The sequence below is a fragment of the Brachionichthys hirsutus genome, chromosome 3 (genome assembly GCF_040956055.1).
Source record: "Brachionichthys hirsutus isolate HB-005 chromosome 3, CSIRO-AGI_Bhir_v1, whole genome shotgun sequence".
NCBI classification, from domain to species: Eukaryota; Metazoa; Chordata; class Actinopteri; order Lophiiformes; family Brachionichthyidae; genus Brachionichthys; species Brachionichthys hirsutus.
Window position 1 is genome coordinate 16870231 of NC_090899.1, and position 14492 is coordinate 16884722.

The 14492-nt window shown below is 44.3% G+C and overlaps 1 protein-coding gene across 1 annotated transcript; it reads right to left on the reverse strand.

The window, feature by feature from the left end:
• Positions 1-7558: 7558 nt before the first annotated feature.
• On the reverse strand, positions 7559-14106 carry LOC137917797 (transmembrane channel-like protein 2-B). The gene is given in 15 exon segments (XM_068760531.1): positions 7559-7576; positions 7707-7865; positions 8461-8640; positions 8891-9085; positions 9242-9389; positions 9488-9630; positions 9976-10074; positions 10152-10258; positions 10337-10418; positions 11025-11115; positions 11976-12122; positions 13383-13617; positions 13620-13730; positions 13926-13967; positions 14061-14106. Coding segments are annotated over 15 exon segments (1803 nt in total).
• Positions 14107-14492: the final 386 nt, after the last annotated feature.

The following is a 14492-nucleotide window of genomic DNA, read 5'->3' on the forward strand; positions in this document are numbered from 1 at the left end:
ACAAGATCGCGGGTACAAGCGGCTGAAATGAGCTTCCTCCGTAGGGTGGCTGGGCTCTCCCTTAGAGATGGGGTGAGAAGCTCAGTCATCCGGGAGGAGCTCGGAGTAGAGCCGCTGCTCCTCCGCGTTGAGAGGAGCCAGATGAGGTGGCTCGAGCATCTATTCAAGATGCCTCCTGGACGCCTCTCTGGTGAGGTGTTCAGGGCATGTCCCACCGGTAGGAGACCACGGGGAAGCCCCAGGACACGCTGGAGAGACTATGTCTCTTGGCTGGCCTGGGAACGCCTCGTGATCCCCCGCAAGAGCTCGAAGAAGTGGCGGGGGAGAGGGAAGTCTGGGCTGCCTATACCTGTAAAGTGAGACGACTGTCTGTTCTGATCTGGTGCAATATAACTTAAAATTAATTTAATTATTTTTTTATTTTTTTAATTATTATTATTATTTTTTTATTGTTATTATTATTATTATTATTTTTTATAATTATTATAATTATTATTTTTTTTATAAATGAAGAGTTTTCCAGACGGACAGGAGATGCTGTCTGACCGGATGTGATTGGCAAGAGACCTTCCGTGTGATTTTTGGAAATTATACACAGTGTTGGGAAACTATAGGTAACTTAAATAATATTACTTTTTACCAGTAACGAGTAGTGTCACGAATTACATTTTAATTTTTACTTTGTCACATTTACTTTTTTTTTCAAAAGTAATATATTACTTTTTTCACTCCGGCCTGATACGGAAACGATTCGTCCTCGTCTGTTTTTAAGGTCGGTGGTGTAAACTCGATCCATTCCGTTTGGTGTTGTTTTGCTGCCCGCTCGCTCCACGGAAGCGGACTGTCTCTCCCTTAAAATCAAAACATCAGCGCTAGTGCGTCCATATGTCTCCGCTTCAGAGTGGAATCCGTTCAATGATTGGCTATAACAATAAGACGGACAGAAGCAATGTTTTTCTTGTTATTCTTATTACATTAATGTGCATATTGCATTGAAATGCACCAGCGCTCATTGGACTCATGGCCCAGCAGCACTTTGAGCTTGTCTGCTTTAATAAACAACTGAAGTTGTTCAAAAAGTGTGTTTTGTTATCAGTTTGAGTCCAGATGTGGTTTCATTGAGACAGCAATTTATTCAAATGAGGGTCCAGATTGACTCAGACGGACTCATCATGTTATGTGTTCAGGAACCTGTTTGTAACTTCTCATTGTTGGTTTAACTCCAATGTAGAAAAGAGAAGAAACAACCGCTAATGTTGAACATGCAAAGTAAGACTTTAGGGGAGAAATGATGCAATTATTGAGGGTGAGAAGAAAAAAGTAACTTAAAGTAATAAGTAACTAGTTAGTTTTGGCAGGGAGTAATAAGTAAAGTAATGATATTACTTTTTCCAGCAAGTAACTAGTAATAAGTAATATATTACTGATCTTAAGTAACTTGCCCAACACTGCTGGTGAGGGAGTCTAAGGTGCTTTCACACTGCCGCTCTTTGCTCCCTTTTAAACTGACCAGAGTTCCTTTCCTCGGATAATCCGCTCCGTTTAGGCCAGTGGGAACGCGCATCCGGACTCTGGAGAGGATCAAAAAAGTCCGCCTGAAAAGGAGGGTCTCGGTTCCTTTCGGCGGAGCAAAGGCAGGATCAGCTGTACGTAGTGATGCTACACGGTACATCTCCAGTAGAGGAAGTACAGCGCGCACCCCAAGTTGCTCTGCAGGGGAAGCTCAGTTACCAGAAAAACTAAAAGTGGTGAAATATGTACCGCTGTGTGTAGATTTCATTAACTAAATATGCGTTATAATTCTTTAATATTTTTTTCAGAACCAGCTACGTATCACCGGTAACTGATACGACTTCTCCCTGCAGCTCCACGGTGCTTTAACACAGTCCAGCGCAGAGCGGAGAATCAGCTGTTCAGCAGCGCGATAGTTTCTCATTCCGTTGTTCTGAACTGATCCGGAGACTTTACTGATCCCCAGCGACTTTGTGTTTGTTAAAAACGACTAGCGTTGTGTAACATTTATGATTTAGGCCAGAGCAAAGCAACCTTCCCTCCAGCCGCAACTGCGCACTCAAAAAAAAAAAAACACGAGAGAGGGCGGGACTTCCCCGTCTACTTTGTCCAATCGTGCACCCTTAGGTTCTGTCCAAGGCCTGAAATGTGGAAGTTTTTCCTTGCCTGTCGCCAAAGTGCTTACTCTTGTATGTCAAGTTGGTTTCTGTCTTTCCCTTCTGGTCTTTCACTCCTGTTACCTGTAAAGTGAGACGACTCTCTGCTGTCTGTTCTGATCTGATGCAATATAACTTAAAATTCATAAAATTAATTAATTATTCTTTTTATTTCATTTTTATTATTATTATTTTTTTATTTTATTTATTATCATTGAAAATGTTTGGTCATTGTGAAACAACCTACCATATTAACTTAGTAGTGTGCAGATGGCAGGAGGTTATCTGGCTGTAGCACCGGCATTTTTACGCTGTCTTCACGCTGCACTTCACGCTGTCATGGCAACCACGAAAATCATGTCACACTCAAACATCTGTCCTATCTCTGGGGACTGAGCCCCCTAAGGGTCTGAGTCTAGAACCGCCACTGGGGCACACTTCTTACATTATGAGTGGTTGAAACTGTCAGAACAAGCGTCTTCCGGCCGGTGCTGACAGAAGATTCAAGATTCAAGATACTTTATTATCATTATGCGAACATAGTAAAATTGTGTGAAGGCCCACAGCGGCACACACCGGAACCTAATCAAAAACAAAAACTAAATTGGACATGTTACTGCAGATTTCAGACTGGAATTAGTAAAATGACCTGTAAACAAGTTGAAACTGTCAGAACAAGCTTCTTCCAGCAGATGCTGACAAAAGGACATGTTACTGCATTTTTCAGACTGAAAGAAGAAAAATGACCTGAAAACAAGTTGAAACTGGCAGAACAACCTTCTCCTCTTGCAGAAGGGCTGCCTATACCTGTAAAGTGAGACAGCTGTCTGTTCTGATCTGGTGCAATATAACTTAAAATTAATTAAATTATTTATTTATTTATTTTTAATTTTTTTTTAATTTATGGGGGTGGAGATCAACGAACTTGGGCGGGCATTCAGAGCCACGCTGAAGACGGACCGACTTCCTGATGGCTCCAGTGCACCGAGGCGTCAGCGCCCCCTGCTGGCTGAGCAGGCCGCTGCGACCGGCGCGCTGGAGCGCCATCGCCCCCTCGTGGCTGGGTGAGTTACTACAAGAGACTCTAAGACGCAGTGGCGGGCGGTGCATTTTACACCTCGGCCTTCAGTGAAGTCCAACTTAGTCCGACTTGAATAAATACCCCTCGTAATACCGTCATTTATGACACCACGGCTTTAGAAATAATGTACAAACACACACTTACGCACTACCGGGTGTTGCATCACCTCAATCGTGTACAACACGGGATATTTTTTCCGGAGCATTTAAAAATCAGTAAACTGCATCAGCAATTAAAACTTATCACTATACGTGGTACTATCAAAGTTATAAATAAAAGGGAATTTAACATTATTTGTCCAAAACGTTTTAAAGTCCACCATGAATATAGGCAAGCTTTAAATTGCAAACTGGCAGTTTAATATAAGAAAGACCGCAACAAAACGGCCACATTTGTCTCGTTGTGTACTTCCACTACAATCACACAACTGCACCGGCGCGCCACATTATTTACACACATTGCATTTACAGTATATCTGTGATTTTATTTCGTCATCATGTTAAATAAATAAAATGTTGGTACTCACCAAAACAGCTGTCCCCCAAAACAGTTATTTGAAAACAAAATCCATTCTCCTTTCTTAAAGTTCCTAAATCCAGTGTTGCTCCAAACATTAAATCAATCCCTTGCAAACAAAAGGCATTCCCAGCAGAACAATTTGCTGCGACTCTCGGAAGCTGTAAGCCAAAGGTTTGAAGCCTGGAAGTGGCGTACAAATGCTTTCCCCACCTGGGACAGGTTAGCTAGCTAGCTAGCTTGGACGACGTCGGCTCACGAGAGCTAGCTTCTCTGTAAAAGTCCGTCTTGAAAATGGCCTTTCAAGAATATCCACAACCAAATCCACACTTTCCACTCCTTCGGCCATTGTGGGTTAAAAACGCAAGAATAGTTGTGGTTTTATTTTCGGACGGTCGCGCCGTACAGGCGTGCAGGTGTGCAGTTGATGACGCAATATGCATAGCGCTGCCCTCTCACACGGAGTATCCAATCACAGGCAGGAAGGCCTTACTTTCACCAACTCGTGATCTGATTGGCTATCGCAACTGTCTATCAACTCAACTCTACGAGCCCGTTCACTGACACAACACAGACGGCAAGCAGCGCAGATTCAGAAGGTCTCGGATGGATAGTATTTTCCACTGGTACTATGAAATACGCCTGGCAACACAAGCTAGCTGAATTCTGATTGGATAAAAACTCTCACCTAAAAATACATCATTGGAATATAAAATGACATGAATGTGAAGAATATATATATATATACATAAAATTAAATTGATTTGATCATAAATATGATCATGTATTCTTGATTTCTGGTTATGTTAGGCAAGCAGAGAAGGCCTTGCAGGCCCTGACCGCCCACCACTGCTAAGACGTCAGTCAAGCTGCCCAAATACAGTGGGATGACGCCGCCAATGCCCTTCATTGCCCAAGTCTAACTAGCAGCATCGTACAGTGGCTGGAGTGATGAAGAAGCCGCTGTTCACCTGGCCCTAGCGTTGGAGGGGAAGGCGGTGCAAGTGCTCCTTGATCTCGCCCCAGTGGAGCAGCAGGACCTCCACACCTTGACAACTGCACTACAGAGGCGGTTTGGACAGCGGCTTTTCGCTGACCAGGGCAGAGAGCAGCTGGCCAACCGACACCGCCAGGAAGGGGAGAACCTGGGCACCGTTGCCGCAGACTACCGCTGCTACCGGTGTGATGAGGTTGGTCACATCGCACGGGATTGTCCTGCTTCTGCTCCAAAGGCCAGACAGGCGGGAAACGACAGCGGAGTGGCTCAATGAGGGGACTGCCACTCCGACCTCCATACCCCCTCCAAGGTAGATGCACGCTGGTGGGCAGCTGTGGCCATACCAAAGGACTGTATCTGAACTGCTGGCTTGATGGACAGCCCTGCCAAGCCTTGATGGACACGGGGTCCACCATCTCCCTGGTAGGCACCGACACTCTCGTCTTACCTCCCACTGCATGGACGCCAACCGACACCAAGCTGAACACAGTGACAGGGGAAACAGTTGTCATGGGGGGGAAGCAGGCGGCTGACAGTGAGGGTCGGAGACCAGGAGGTGATCCATGAGTTCTGGCTCAACCAGTGTATCATCGGCCTGGACCTGCTGAACCGCTGGGGAGCCCAGGTCGACGTGGTAGGGAAGGCTGTCACCCTTGGCGGAGAGACCATGGAGCTCCAGGCTGGCCGAGAGAGTGGGAACCGACCGAGGAGGCGCCACCAATCAGCTGCAGCCAGCAGCCTGGCACAACCCCAACCTGCCCCAGAACTGACCACAGAGTCAACTGTCGCCCCATCTACAGAGACAACCGAGGCCATATACCAGCTATGGCTACGCAGCAGCGATGGCCTAAATCCCCAGCAGCACCAGCAGCTGAAACACCTCCTCGATGGCTACAAAGACATTTTTGCTGCCAAAGATAAGGACTGTAAGCAGACTGGCCTGCTCCAGCACACCATTGAGACGGGTGATGTTCAACCCATTCGCCTACGACCTCATCGGCTGGCCCTTTTGAGATGGCAGACGGCGGAGGAAATGGTCCGTGAGATGCTTACTGCTGGTGTGATCGAGCCATCAAATAGTCCATGGGCTGCCCCGGTTGTCTTGGTGAGGAAGAAGAATGAGCGTAGACTACCGGCACCTCAATGCAGTCACCAAGAAAGACTCCTACCCACTCCCTCGCATCGATGACGCCCTCGACTACATCACTGGGTCCAGCTGGTTCAGTTCCCTTGATCTCCGCAGTGGCTATTGGCAGGTGGAGCTGGCCCCCGAAGCAAGACCAAAGACTGCCTTTACCATCGGCCAGGGGCTATGGCAGTTCCGTGTCATGCCGTTTGGACTCTGCAACGCACCAGCTATGTGCTGCGGAGTCGTTGTGTGGTGTACCTTGATGACCTGCTGGTGCATGCCACTGACTTCGACGGAGCCCTGGCCAACCTGGGTGAGGTTTTTGCTGCCATTCGCCAGGCCGGGTTGCGACTGAACCCTGCTAAATGTCATCTGCTGTCCAGGGAGACGGAGTTCTTGGGCCATGTGGTTAGCGCTCGTGGTGTGGCTACTAACCCAGCGAAGGTGGCTGCAGTTCAAGAATGGCCAACCCCAGCCAATGTCAATGAGCTGCGGAGCTTCCTGGGACTGGCTTTGTATTACCGGCGGTTCGTCCAGGGCTTTGCCACCATTGCCGACCCACTGCACCGCCTCACCAACAAGGGCCAGCCGTTCAACTGGGACGACAAATGCGCAGCCGCCTTTGCCCAACTCAAGAGAACTCTCACTGAAACCCCAGTGTTGGCGTACCCCAATGCTCAGCTGCCCTTTATTGTGGACACAGATGCTAGCAACGTCGGCGTCGGGGCTGTACTCTCCCAGCAGGGGGAAGAAGGAGAGCATGTGGTGGCCTACTTCAGTCAAGCGCTGAGCAGAGCAGAGAAGAACTACTGCGTCACTTCTAAACCCTGAAGACCAGGTGGCCCGCTGGCTGGAGGTCCTCCAGGGATATGACTTCGACATCCAGCACCGGGGGGGGGGGGGGGGGGGGGACTTCACGGCAACGTTGATGCGCTCTCCCGGCGTCCATGTGCAGCGGTATAGTGTCGCTACTGCCGGCGGCAGGAGGAACAGAGCCAGATGACACTCAGCGTGGCCAGCGCCAGCCCCTCCAACGATGGAGAAGGATGGCTCCCGCTGACCACTGAGCAGCTGAAGCAGCAGCAGGAGGCTGATGTGACTCTTGCATTGGTGGGGGGCTGGCTGGAGGCGGGACGCCGTGTCTGCCCTGGGGCCCGAAGTGAAGGCTTACCACTCTCAGTGGTACAATACAGTAATCTCCAGCAAAGAAAAAACCTATTTGGGCTGTGTTCTTGACAAATACCTGTCTGGCGATAGTATGGCAACTAAGGTGATCAAAAAAGTCAATCAGGGAACAAACTTCCCAGAGCAAACTGATTCGGCTACTCCTCAATCTGGGGCCCATCTGTGGGAAGACCACCGGCTTATTCCTTCTAACTCTTGTATCTTCCCAACATTGTTGTGTTTTGACAAACGGTCCAATTTTTCAACCGACAGTTAACTCAGGAAGTCGACAAACCAGAGCATGTCCTCTGGAAAATGCTGTTCTGGGATAGGATGCCTGACTGTACCTACAGTCAGAAGTATGAAGTGTGAATAAAACTGTGTAGCTGCTGTGTAGGCTGTAGACAAATAAACATAATCTACTCTCATACTGTTGCTGCAAATTGTGAGAGGCCTTGAAAATCTATTCATGTGATCAAGGACAACCGCTTGAAAACGTTTCGTTATAGGAGAGGTGGGGGCTATGGGACACAGAATTGTCAAACAGCGGCTCACAATGGAGGTTTGGGGAATATGAACAATTCTGTCCAGAAAATATATTTCTCCCGTGGCCACAAACATTTCTGAATATTATACAGCATCTAGACTGACCCTTCCCACTGCTGTCTCCCAGCAGGGTCCTCGAATGACGTCGGCGGGGTGCACAGCTGGAGGAGGAACATCTGTCGTGTTGAAGAAAGAGCTGTAGTTGGTATAGTACTCATTGAAAGTCCACTCAGTGGCATTCTTGATCAACTTCTCACTCTCCAGCTGAAGAACAGAAAGCAGATCAAAGCATGATCTCACACCAGTTCCAACACCCCGGATGAGTCGCAGCTCATCGCAGAGCCACAGATAGACAAACATTCAAGAAAATTTGAAGTGACCAATTCACCTAAATTGCATGATTTTGGTGGTTGGAGGAAGCCAGTGAACCTGGAGAACATACAAACTGCACAGAACAACCCCAAGTGGATTTGAACCCAGGACGTGTGGGGCAACAGTGCTACTCACTGCGCCACAGTGCCACCTTATTATCCATTTATTCATGCAGCGATTCATAGTCCTTGTCAACTGATATTTGTCCATCCTCTCCTCCATCTAAGCTGTCTGTCTGTCTACCTGAAAGTTTCTTCTTCTGCAGGTCTTGATTATGATGATATTAAAAAAATGAACAGATGCAATGCAACCATTTTGATTTAAAATAATTAAGAATCAATTAAAACACATCATATAATATATCAGGTGCCGGACAAAACACAGCAAATGTCTTAGCGGCAGTTGTTACCATAGAAACATAATAGAAATAGCCTAAAGGCAAGGTACCCCATCTGTTTAGCAACAAGAAGAAACATATCTCTCATACCTTGGCATTGACCTCATCAAACAGGGCAAAGAGGAAGGTGTAAAGATTCCCCAGGAAAAGAGCAAATATTCGTCCCAGCTGCCACTTGAGGGCAATACGGGGGTGATAATCTTCCAATTCTGCAATGGTCTCAAACAGAGGAGGACAAACCAGCCCCAGCAGTGACATCACAAACTCAACCTTAACAATGAGACAAAAGAAGAGGGTTAGCGATCTAATCTTTGCTACTACTACGACTACTTTGCATCGTCCTCCCCAACACCAGCCACTCTCATGTCCTCCCACACTACCCGTACTACCCATAAGGCTGCATTAGTGATCTTAGTGATCTCATGAAAATTCACAGCTCCTCATTTTCTTCTGGAATAATAATCTTAACATAGCTTTGCTAAAGAGTAAAAGGTAGCGAAAATTGAATTGTCTAACTTGCCTCATTTTGTTCAAACCATGACAGATTTTCATTGTTTGTCTTTGCAAACTCCTGAGAACGTTTCACCACAAAGTAGATAAGGTATCCACTGCCTCCAAGGCATGCTGTGATCAGAAAGTTTGCCAGAACCCTCAGGAAGCGCCGGAGATGGATGTTCTCATCTTTCTGGTTCTCCTGTTCATCCACGATGGATTCCTTCAGTGGTGCAAAATTGCAATTAATTGATGCACCAAAAGTTTTCTGATCGTGAACTTTAGAATGTTTTTATGGGAAATTAGAGGGAAACCATTGCTGGCCGTGACACAGAGCTCATTCCCCCCAACATGAATGCAACATAAGACACCTACTCACCTTGAAGCTGGTGGTAATGGAGGCATACTTATTGTCTGCTGTCTCAGGGTTTCCTATCAGATAGTCCCAGCTGGTGAACATCTTCCAGCTGAAGGTGAACTCTCCCTCCTCTGCCCCATCTCCCCCTTCATTTGCATTACGGGCCATCCTGAGAAGAGAATGAGCAGAAAAAACTCCAGGAAAATCAACTCTTTCTGCATGCACAGCAATTAGTTTCCCTGCTTACACTAGTGCATCTTGTCTTACGTTCTTATGACAACCATCAGGCTATATCCAAAGATCCCAACGCCCACCAAAAGGTATGACAGGGGGAGTCTGAACTGCAGGACCCCAATTGTGCGTTCATTGTTGTAGTACCCATAAAATAAAAAGGAGTACTTGCAGTAGCCCTGTAAATTACAAATAAATATTCAAACTTGCAAATACACATCACAATGACACTTAAGAGCACTGCGACCTGTCCTTGGGAAAGATGTTATGGTTACAGAGACAGATGGTCCCTATCTGATGGTGGAAGGAACCGGAGAGTAGAAAATAATCCCAATTTTCCACCGAAACAGATTCATTTATCTTAAATATCGGTGTTGAAAGCTCATCTGTGGGGTAATACCGCTATGTCTGTTCTGTATAAATAGTTGTAGAAATCATCCATCCTGTTCAGATACCATTTAGCTGGTTTTATTGTTATTGTTTAATTCTTATTTAATTATAAATTGTTAAAGACAGATCCTCACCCCAAAGTCAAAGAGCACAGCGTTGTCCATGGCTGTGGGTTGCTCCTCTCTCGGCACAGTTTTCCTTGGAATGGAGCCATAGGGAAGACCCATAAGAATCTAAAGACAGGCGGAAAAGCTCAACACCAACAGTGTCTGGCATCAAGTATTATCATGTATTCCAAGGCTGGCCGTACCTCAGGTAACATCACCAGGCCAAACATAAACCCAAACAGTACCAGATTCAGGCCGTACATCCATCTCAGAAAAATAAAGTAAGATGCCACAGATGATCCAAAATGACCTATAATTAGAAATATAAAGTATCAGAAATAGTGAGAATAGGCTCAGTAATACTTTTTCAGGTAATGTCATTACCAACTTTCTACTTCCTTTATCTTCCTCTCCCAGGGTATGCAGGCAGTTTTGAAGTTCTCAAAATCACGCTTAAATTTGATACATTTCTGAAATTAAAAAAATTATAGATTAGTTATTATATCTTACCGTACTTACTTATTTACTTGAGGGTGAAATATCTACTAACAGTGTTCTCCAAAAAATTATAAAGATGGTGACTTGTTTAAAGACACAATAAACAATTTAGAAGAATCATGAAATTATTCCAAAGAGCTATTGAGTCCCTAAAAGTACAAGGACCTCGAAGTGATTGAAATCATTTTGAAATACCAATTTATGTTGTTAAAATACCAGTTAAGATTACAGATTAAATAGGGTTTTAACAACATTATTTAAAAATAGTATTGGATATCAGTCTTCCTGGAGTTTTTGATTATCATGTCCAAGATGTGTGTCATCTTTCTTTGTTTGTTTTTCTGATTTAAAATGTCTTTCAGAAAAGTTTTGTGTACCGGTAGGTTAGGAAGATCCACCCAATCTCCTATGAACAAGGAGGGCAAAATTTAATTCAACCATCTTCCACCACTTATTGGGGACCGGCTCGGGGAGGCAGCATTCTCACCATGGATTTCCATTTTGCTTATTAAAGACTGTATTTAGTGATTTTGGTCTCTGCATCTTGGGATCCACCAGTTACACAACCATCAAATTACCTTTGACATCATGACTTTGAATGCATATAGCCTCCGGCCTTTTCCTTTGCCAAGAGCTCCTTCAAACTTTTCAACAAACTCCTGAGACTCCCTGTTAGACCAAGCAGAGAAACGATCAAAATATGACATATGAATGAATTAGTTAGTGGTCGCAGGATGTAGAAAGGACACGTTTGGGATGACTGACTGATTGATGGTACATTCTGTATTCCAAGAGAAAGACTTGGCAAGCAGCAGGTCAGTTGGCCACAACAGTGTCAAGCTCATGAAAAAGTCAAAGGGCTTATCAGGTTCCTTTTCTTACAGTGGTATGTACACAGAAAAATATACGAAAAGAGCAAACTCTTAAGCCTACACAATTCCCAGCCCAGCCAGATCTGGCAAGGAAGGTTTAATCTGGTCACATGGGTTTATGATTATGTTTCCTAGATTATTATAGAACAGCTTCTTGTGTCTTATGTTTGCAGAGGGAGGATGAACGGAAACATTACTAGTATGTTTTGATCTAATGTTTCACATTTTGAAGTCTCCAAATTGCATTTATCTCTGTGGAATTACATTTGTCAGCAAATTAGATGAATCAAACAATCCCAGGCATGATCCAGCAAAAAGACTTTGAGGATCAGAGCACAGTTATCTTAAAAGCTTTGGTTTGATTTGAGATGAATCCTCAGTAAACATATTTTTTTTATATTTACAATCTAAATTTGACAATCTAGTTTTGATTACCATCATACCACTGATAAAGAACCAATGCAGCAAGGAAACAGTTTTAATAGTTCAGGGTCGACATCAGGTGTACATGACATCAGTGATGGTAGGAAAGTGTTTGTAAGAAATAGACAGTGAACAAAATCAAAATATTCCAACAAAGATAAAGACTAAAATGCAGAAACATGACAGTAATCATAAACGTCAGGTAGAAGTAGTGGCCACTATTTTGGATTTTACTTGAGCAGTACGAGTCTCCTCTTCATACGCCAGGGTTGGTTCCTTAATGTAGTGATCAGTTTCTTCTTCTCCTCTACCTGATCCTTCAGGGCTTCCATCTCTCCCTCTGAGAGGGATTCTTCATCAGATTCAGAGGAAGAAGTAGAGCTGATAAAGGGAGAGATATATGACCAATACACCAATAGTGACAACAACATATAACAATCAGAAAAGGGGTTCGATTGTAAAAACGAGGTTTTGCTAGAAAAAGACTTGTTTCCACTCATTTCTGAAGACTTCAGAGGCATTAGTTTAGTTAATTGATCCCGGTCGTAGCACTGAGTTTTTTGTGCTTTCTGACCCTTGTGAAATTGTTTCTTCGTATTTATTTAATTAAACTGTTTGAACTTTTCCCTATGCTTCTGTCTCTGCATTTTGGGGTCCATACTCAGCCTTCAGTTCGTAACACATTCTTCCTAGATATTCAATCATTCATTCCTCTCTTTTCTAGAGCAGATCTCCACTTCTCTAGATTCTAGTTGTAGGGAATTCCACAACGTGATTACCCGCCGACACCACTAGGAACACGCCACATTTAGTTTGGATTTGTAATGACTGATTTCAAATGAACGCATCACACCAGTGATGTCACACACAACACAGATAAGCATGGGCTTAGATTGGCTGGGGCACAATCCCCACCCCTTCAGGGGACGGACTCATGGATATATGAAGACACAGAAGCAAAGAACGGCCCTTTTGTTCGGACCTGAGACACATACACGAAACAGGATCGAACCTCAGCGCTGATATCCGAACTAATTGTACTGATCTGTTAATTATATAAATGCCTTAATCTTAACCCACATTCTCCTCATTGAATACGCACCCACTACGGAGAACAAGAACCGGAAGAGGGTTTGGTAAAACCCTACATCCTCTACCTGCTCCCTGCTCTCACTCCGGATCACAATGTCATCTGCAAACATCATATTCAGAGGAGCTTCCTGTCTCATCTCATCTGTTAGTCTATCCATCACCATGGCAACCAAAAAGGCTGATCTCTGGTGCATGCCACCTCTGTACCACAGTTCCTCTCTGGACACCCTGTCATAGGCTTTCTCTAGATCTACAAAGAAACAATGCAGCTCCTTCTGACCTTTCCTGTACTTCTCCATTGCTAGCCTCAATGCTAACATTGCGTCTGTGGTACTGTCTGTACTCAGCATAAAGCCATACTGCTGCTCACAAATACTTACTTGTGTCCTTAGTCTAGCCTCAACCACTTTTTCCTATAATTTCATCGTATGACTCTAGCTTTATCCCCCTGCCTATAGTTTCACATCATCAAGCTGTCAGGGGTCTAAATAGGCAAAACGCCCATACAGGTGTGTGTGGAGCATGCAGGTAGGTCAGAGGATACTACACCTGCTCAACTTTCCATTCTTCTTTTTCTTGTCTTTTTCACCAACTTTATCCTTTATTACCTCTTTTCCGTTAACACGTCCTTTTTTCTGCACGACTTTATTCCCTTTCCCTTGCTTTTTTTTCTTCTGTTGATCTTCTCCGTCCTCATCACTCTCCTCATTCTTTGATTTCCTCCTGGAGGTTTTGCTCTTCACACGCCGTCTGTCTTCCTCATTGTCTTTGTCACTGTCTTTGACCTTTTCTTTGGTCCTTTTTTCCTTGGTGTCTCATTCTCCTCATCATCACTGACCATTTTGGGTTTTCGTTGTAGTTTGACTCGTCTGTTTTTAGTTCTCCTCCGGGCTTCATCTGAGACAAATGTGCACTTTAGATCAGCATTGATCAGTTATCCAATAGTGATGATACTCACACTAAATTAGTAATGGGATATTAGATAATCCACATAGATTATGTAGAAGATGGAATTTATAGAAATGTTTACTTCATACCATAAAATGGCAAATATTCATGCAGCTGTTTGACTGACAAAAGATGGTGACTCACCCTCACTTCCACTTTCCACAACAGCATCAACCTCCATCTCAACTGTGAAAAACCCCAAAACATACGCCATTATTTAATGGGATGAATCTATATCCTTGTTATCCCAAGGATATTTAAAATAAATTAATAGCTTACCATCCTCAACCTTGATTGCAGCATTATTTTTCCTCCTTGGGGGCATTTAAAAAAATCTCTTTTATATATTTTAGTGCTTTTTCTACAGTTAGTCGTCCTTTTTTCACACCTGCCTCCTCTCCTACAATGAATAACTCCCTGTGAAGTGGCTGCATTTGGGAAGGTTCTGTGAAGGAGTCAGGATACACTCTCTTTCTTGTGTGTGTGTGTGCACGTACGCATGCACAAGCACACACACACTCACACTGCTCCTTGACAACAGTCAAAGGCACACAGTGCATTAATTAGATGACACTCAATTCCTTCAGACAATGGCTTGTTAGTGAAAATACTAATACATTAAATACAAGTATCATATTCTGATTGGATAATAGCTCATAAATGTTATGATTGTCATGTAATGAATGCCCAGAAAGCTGTGCTTGGGTTTTT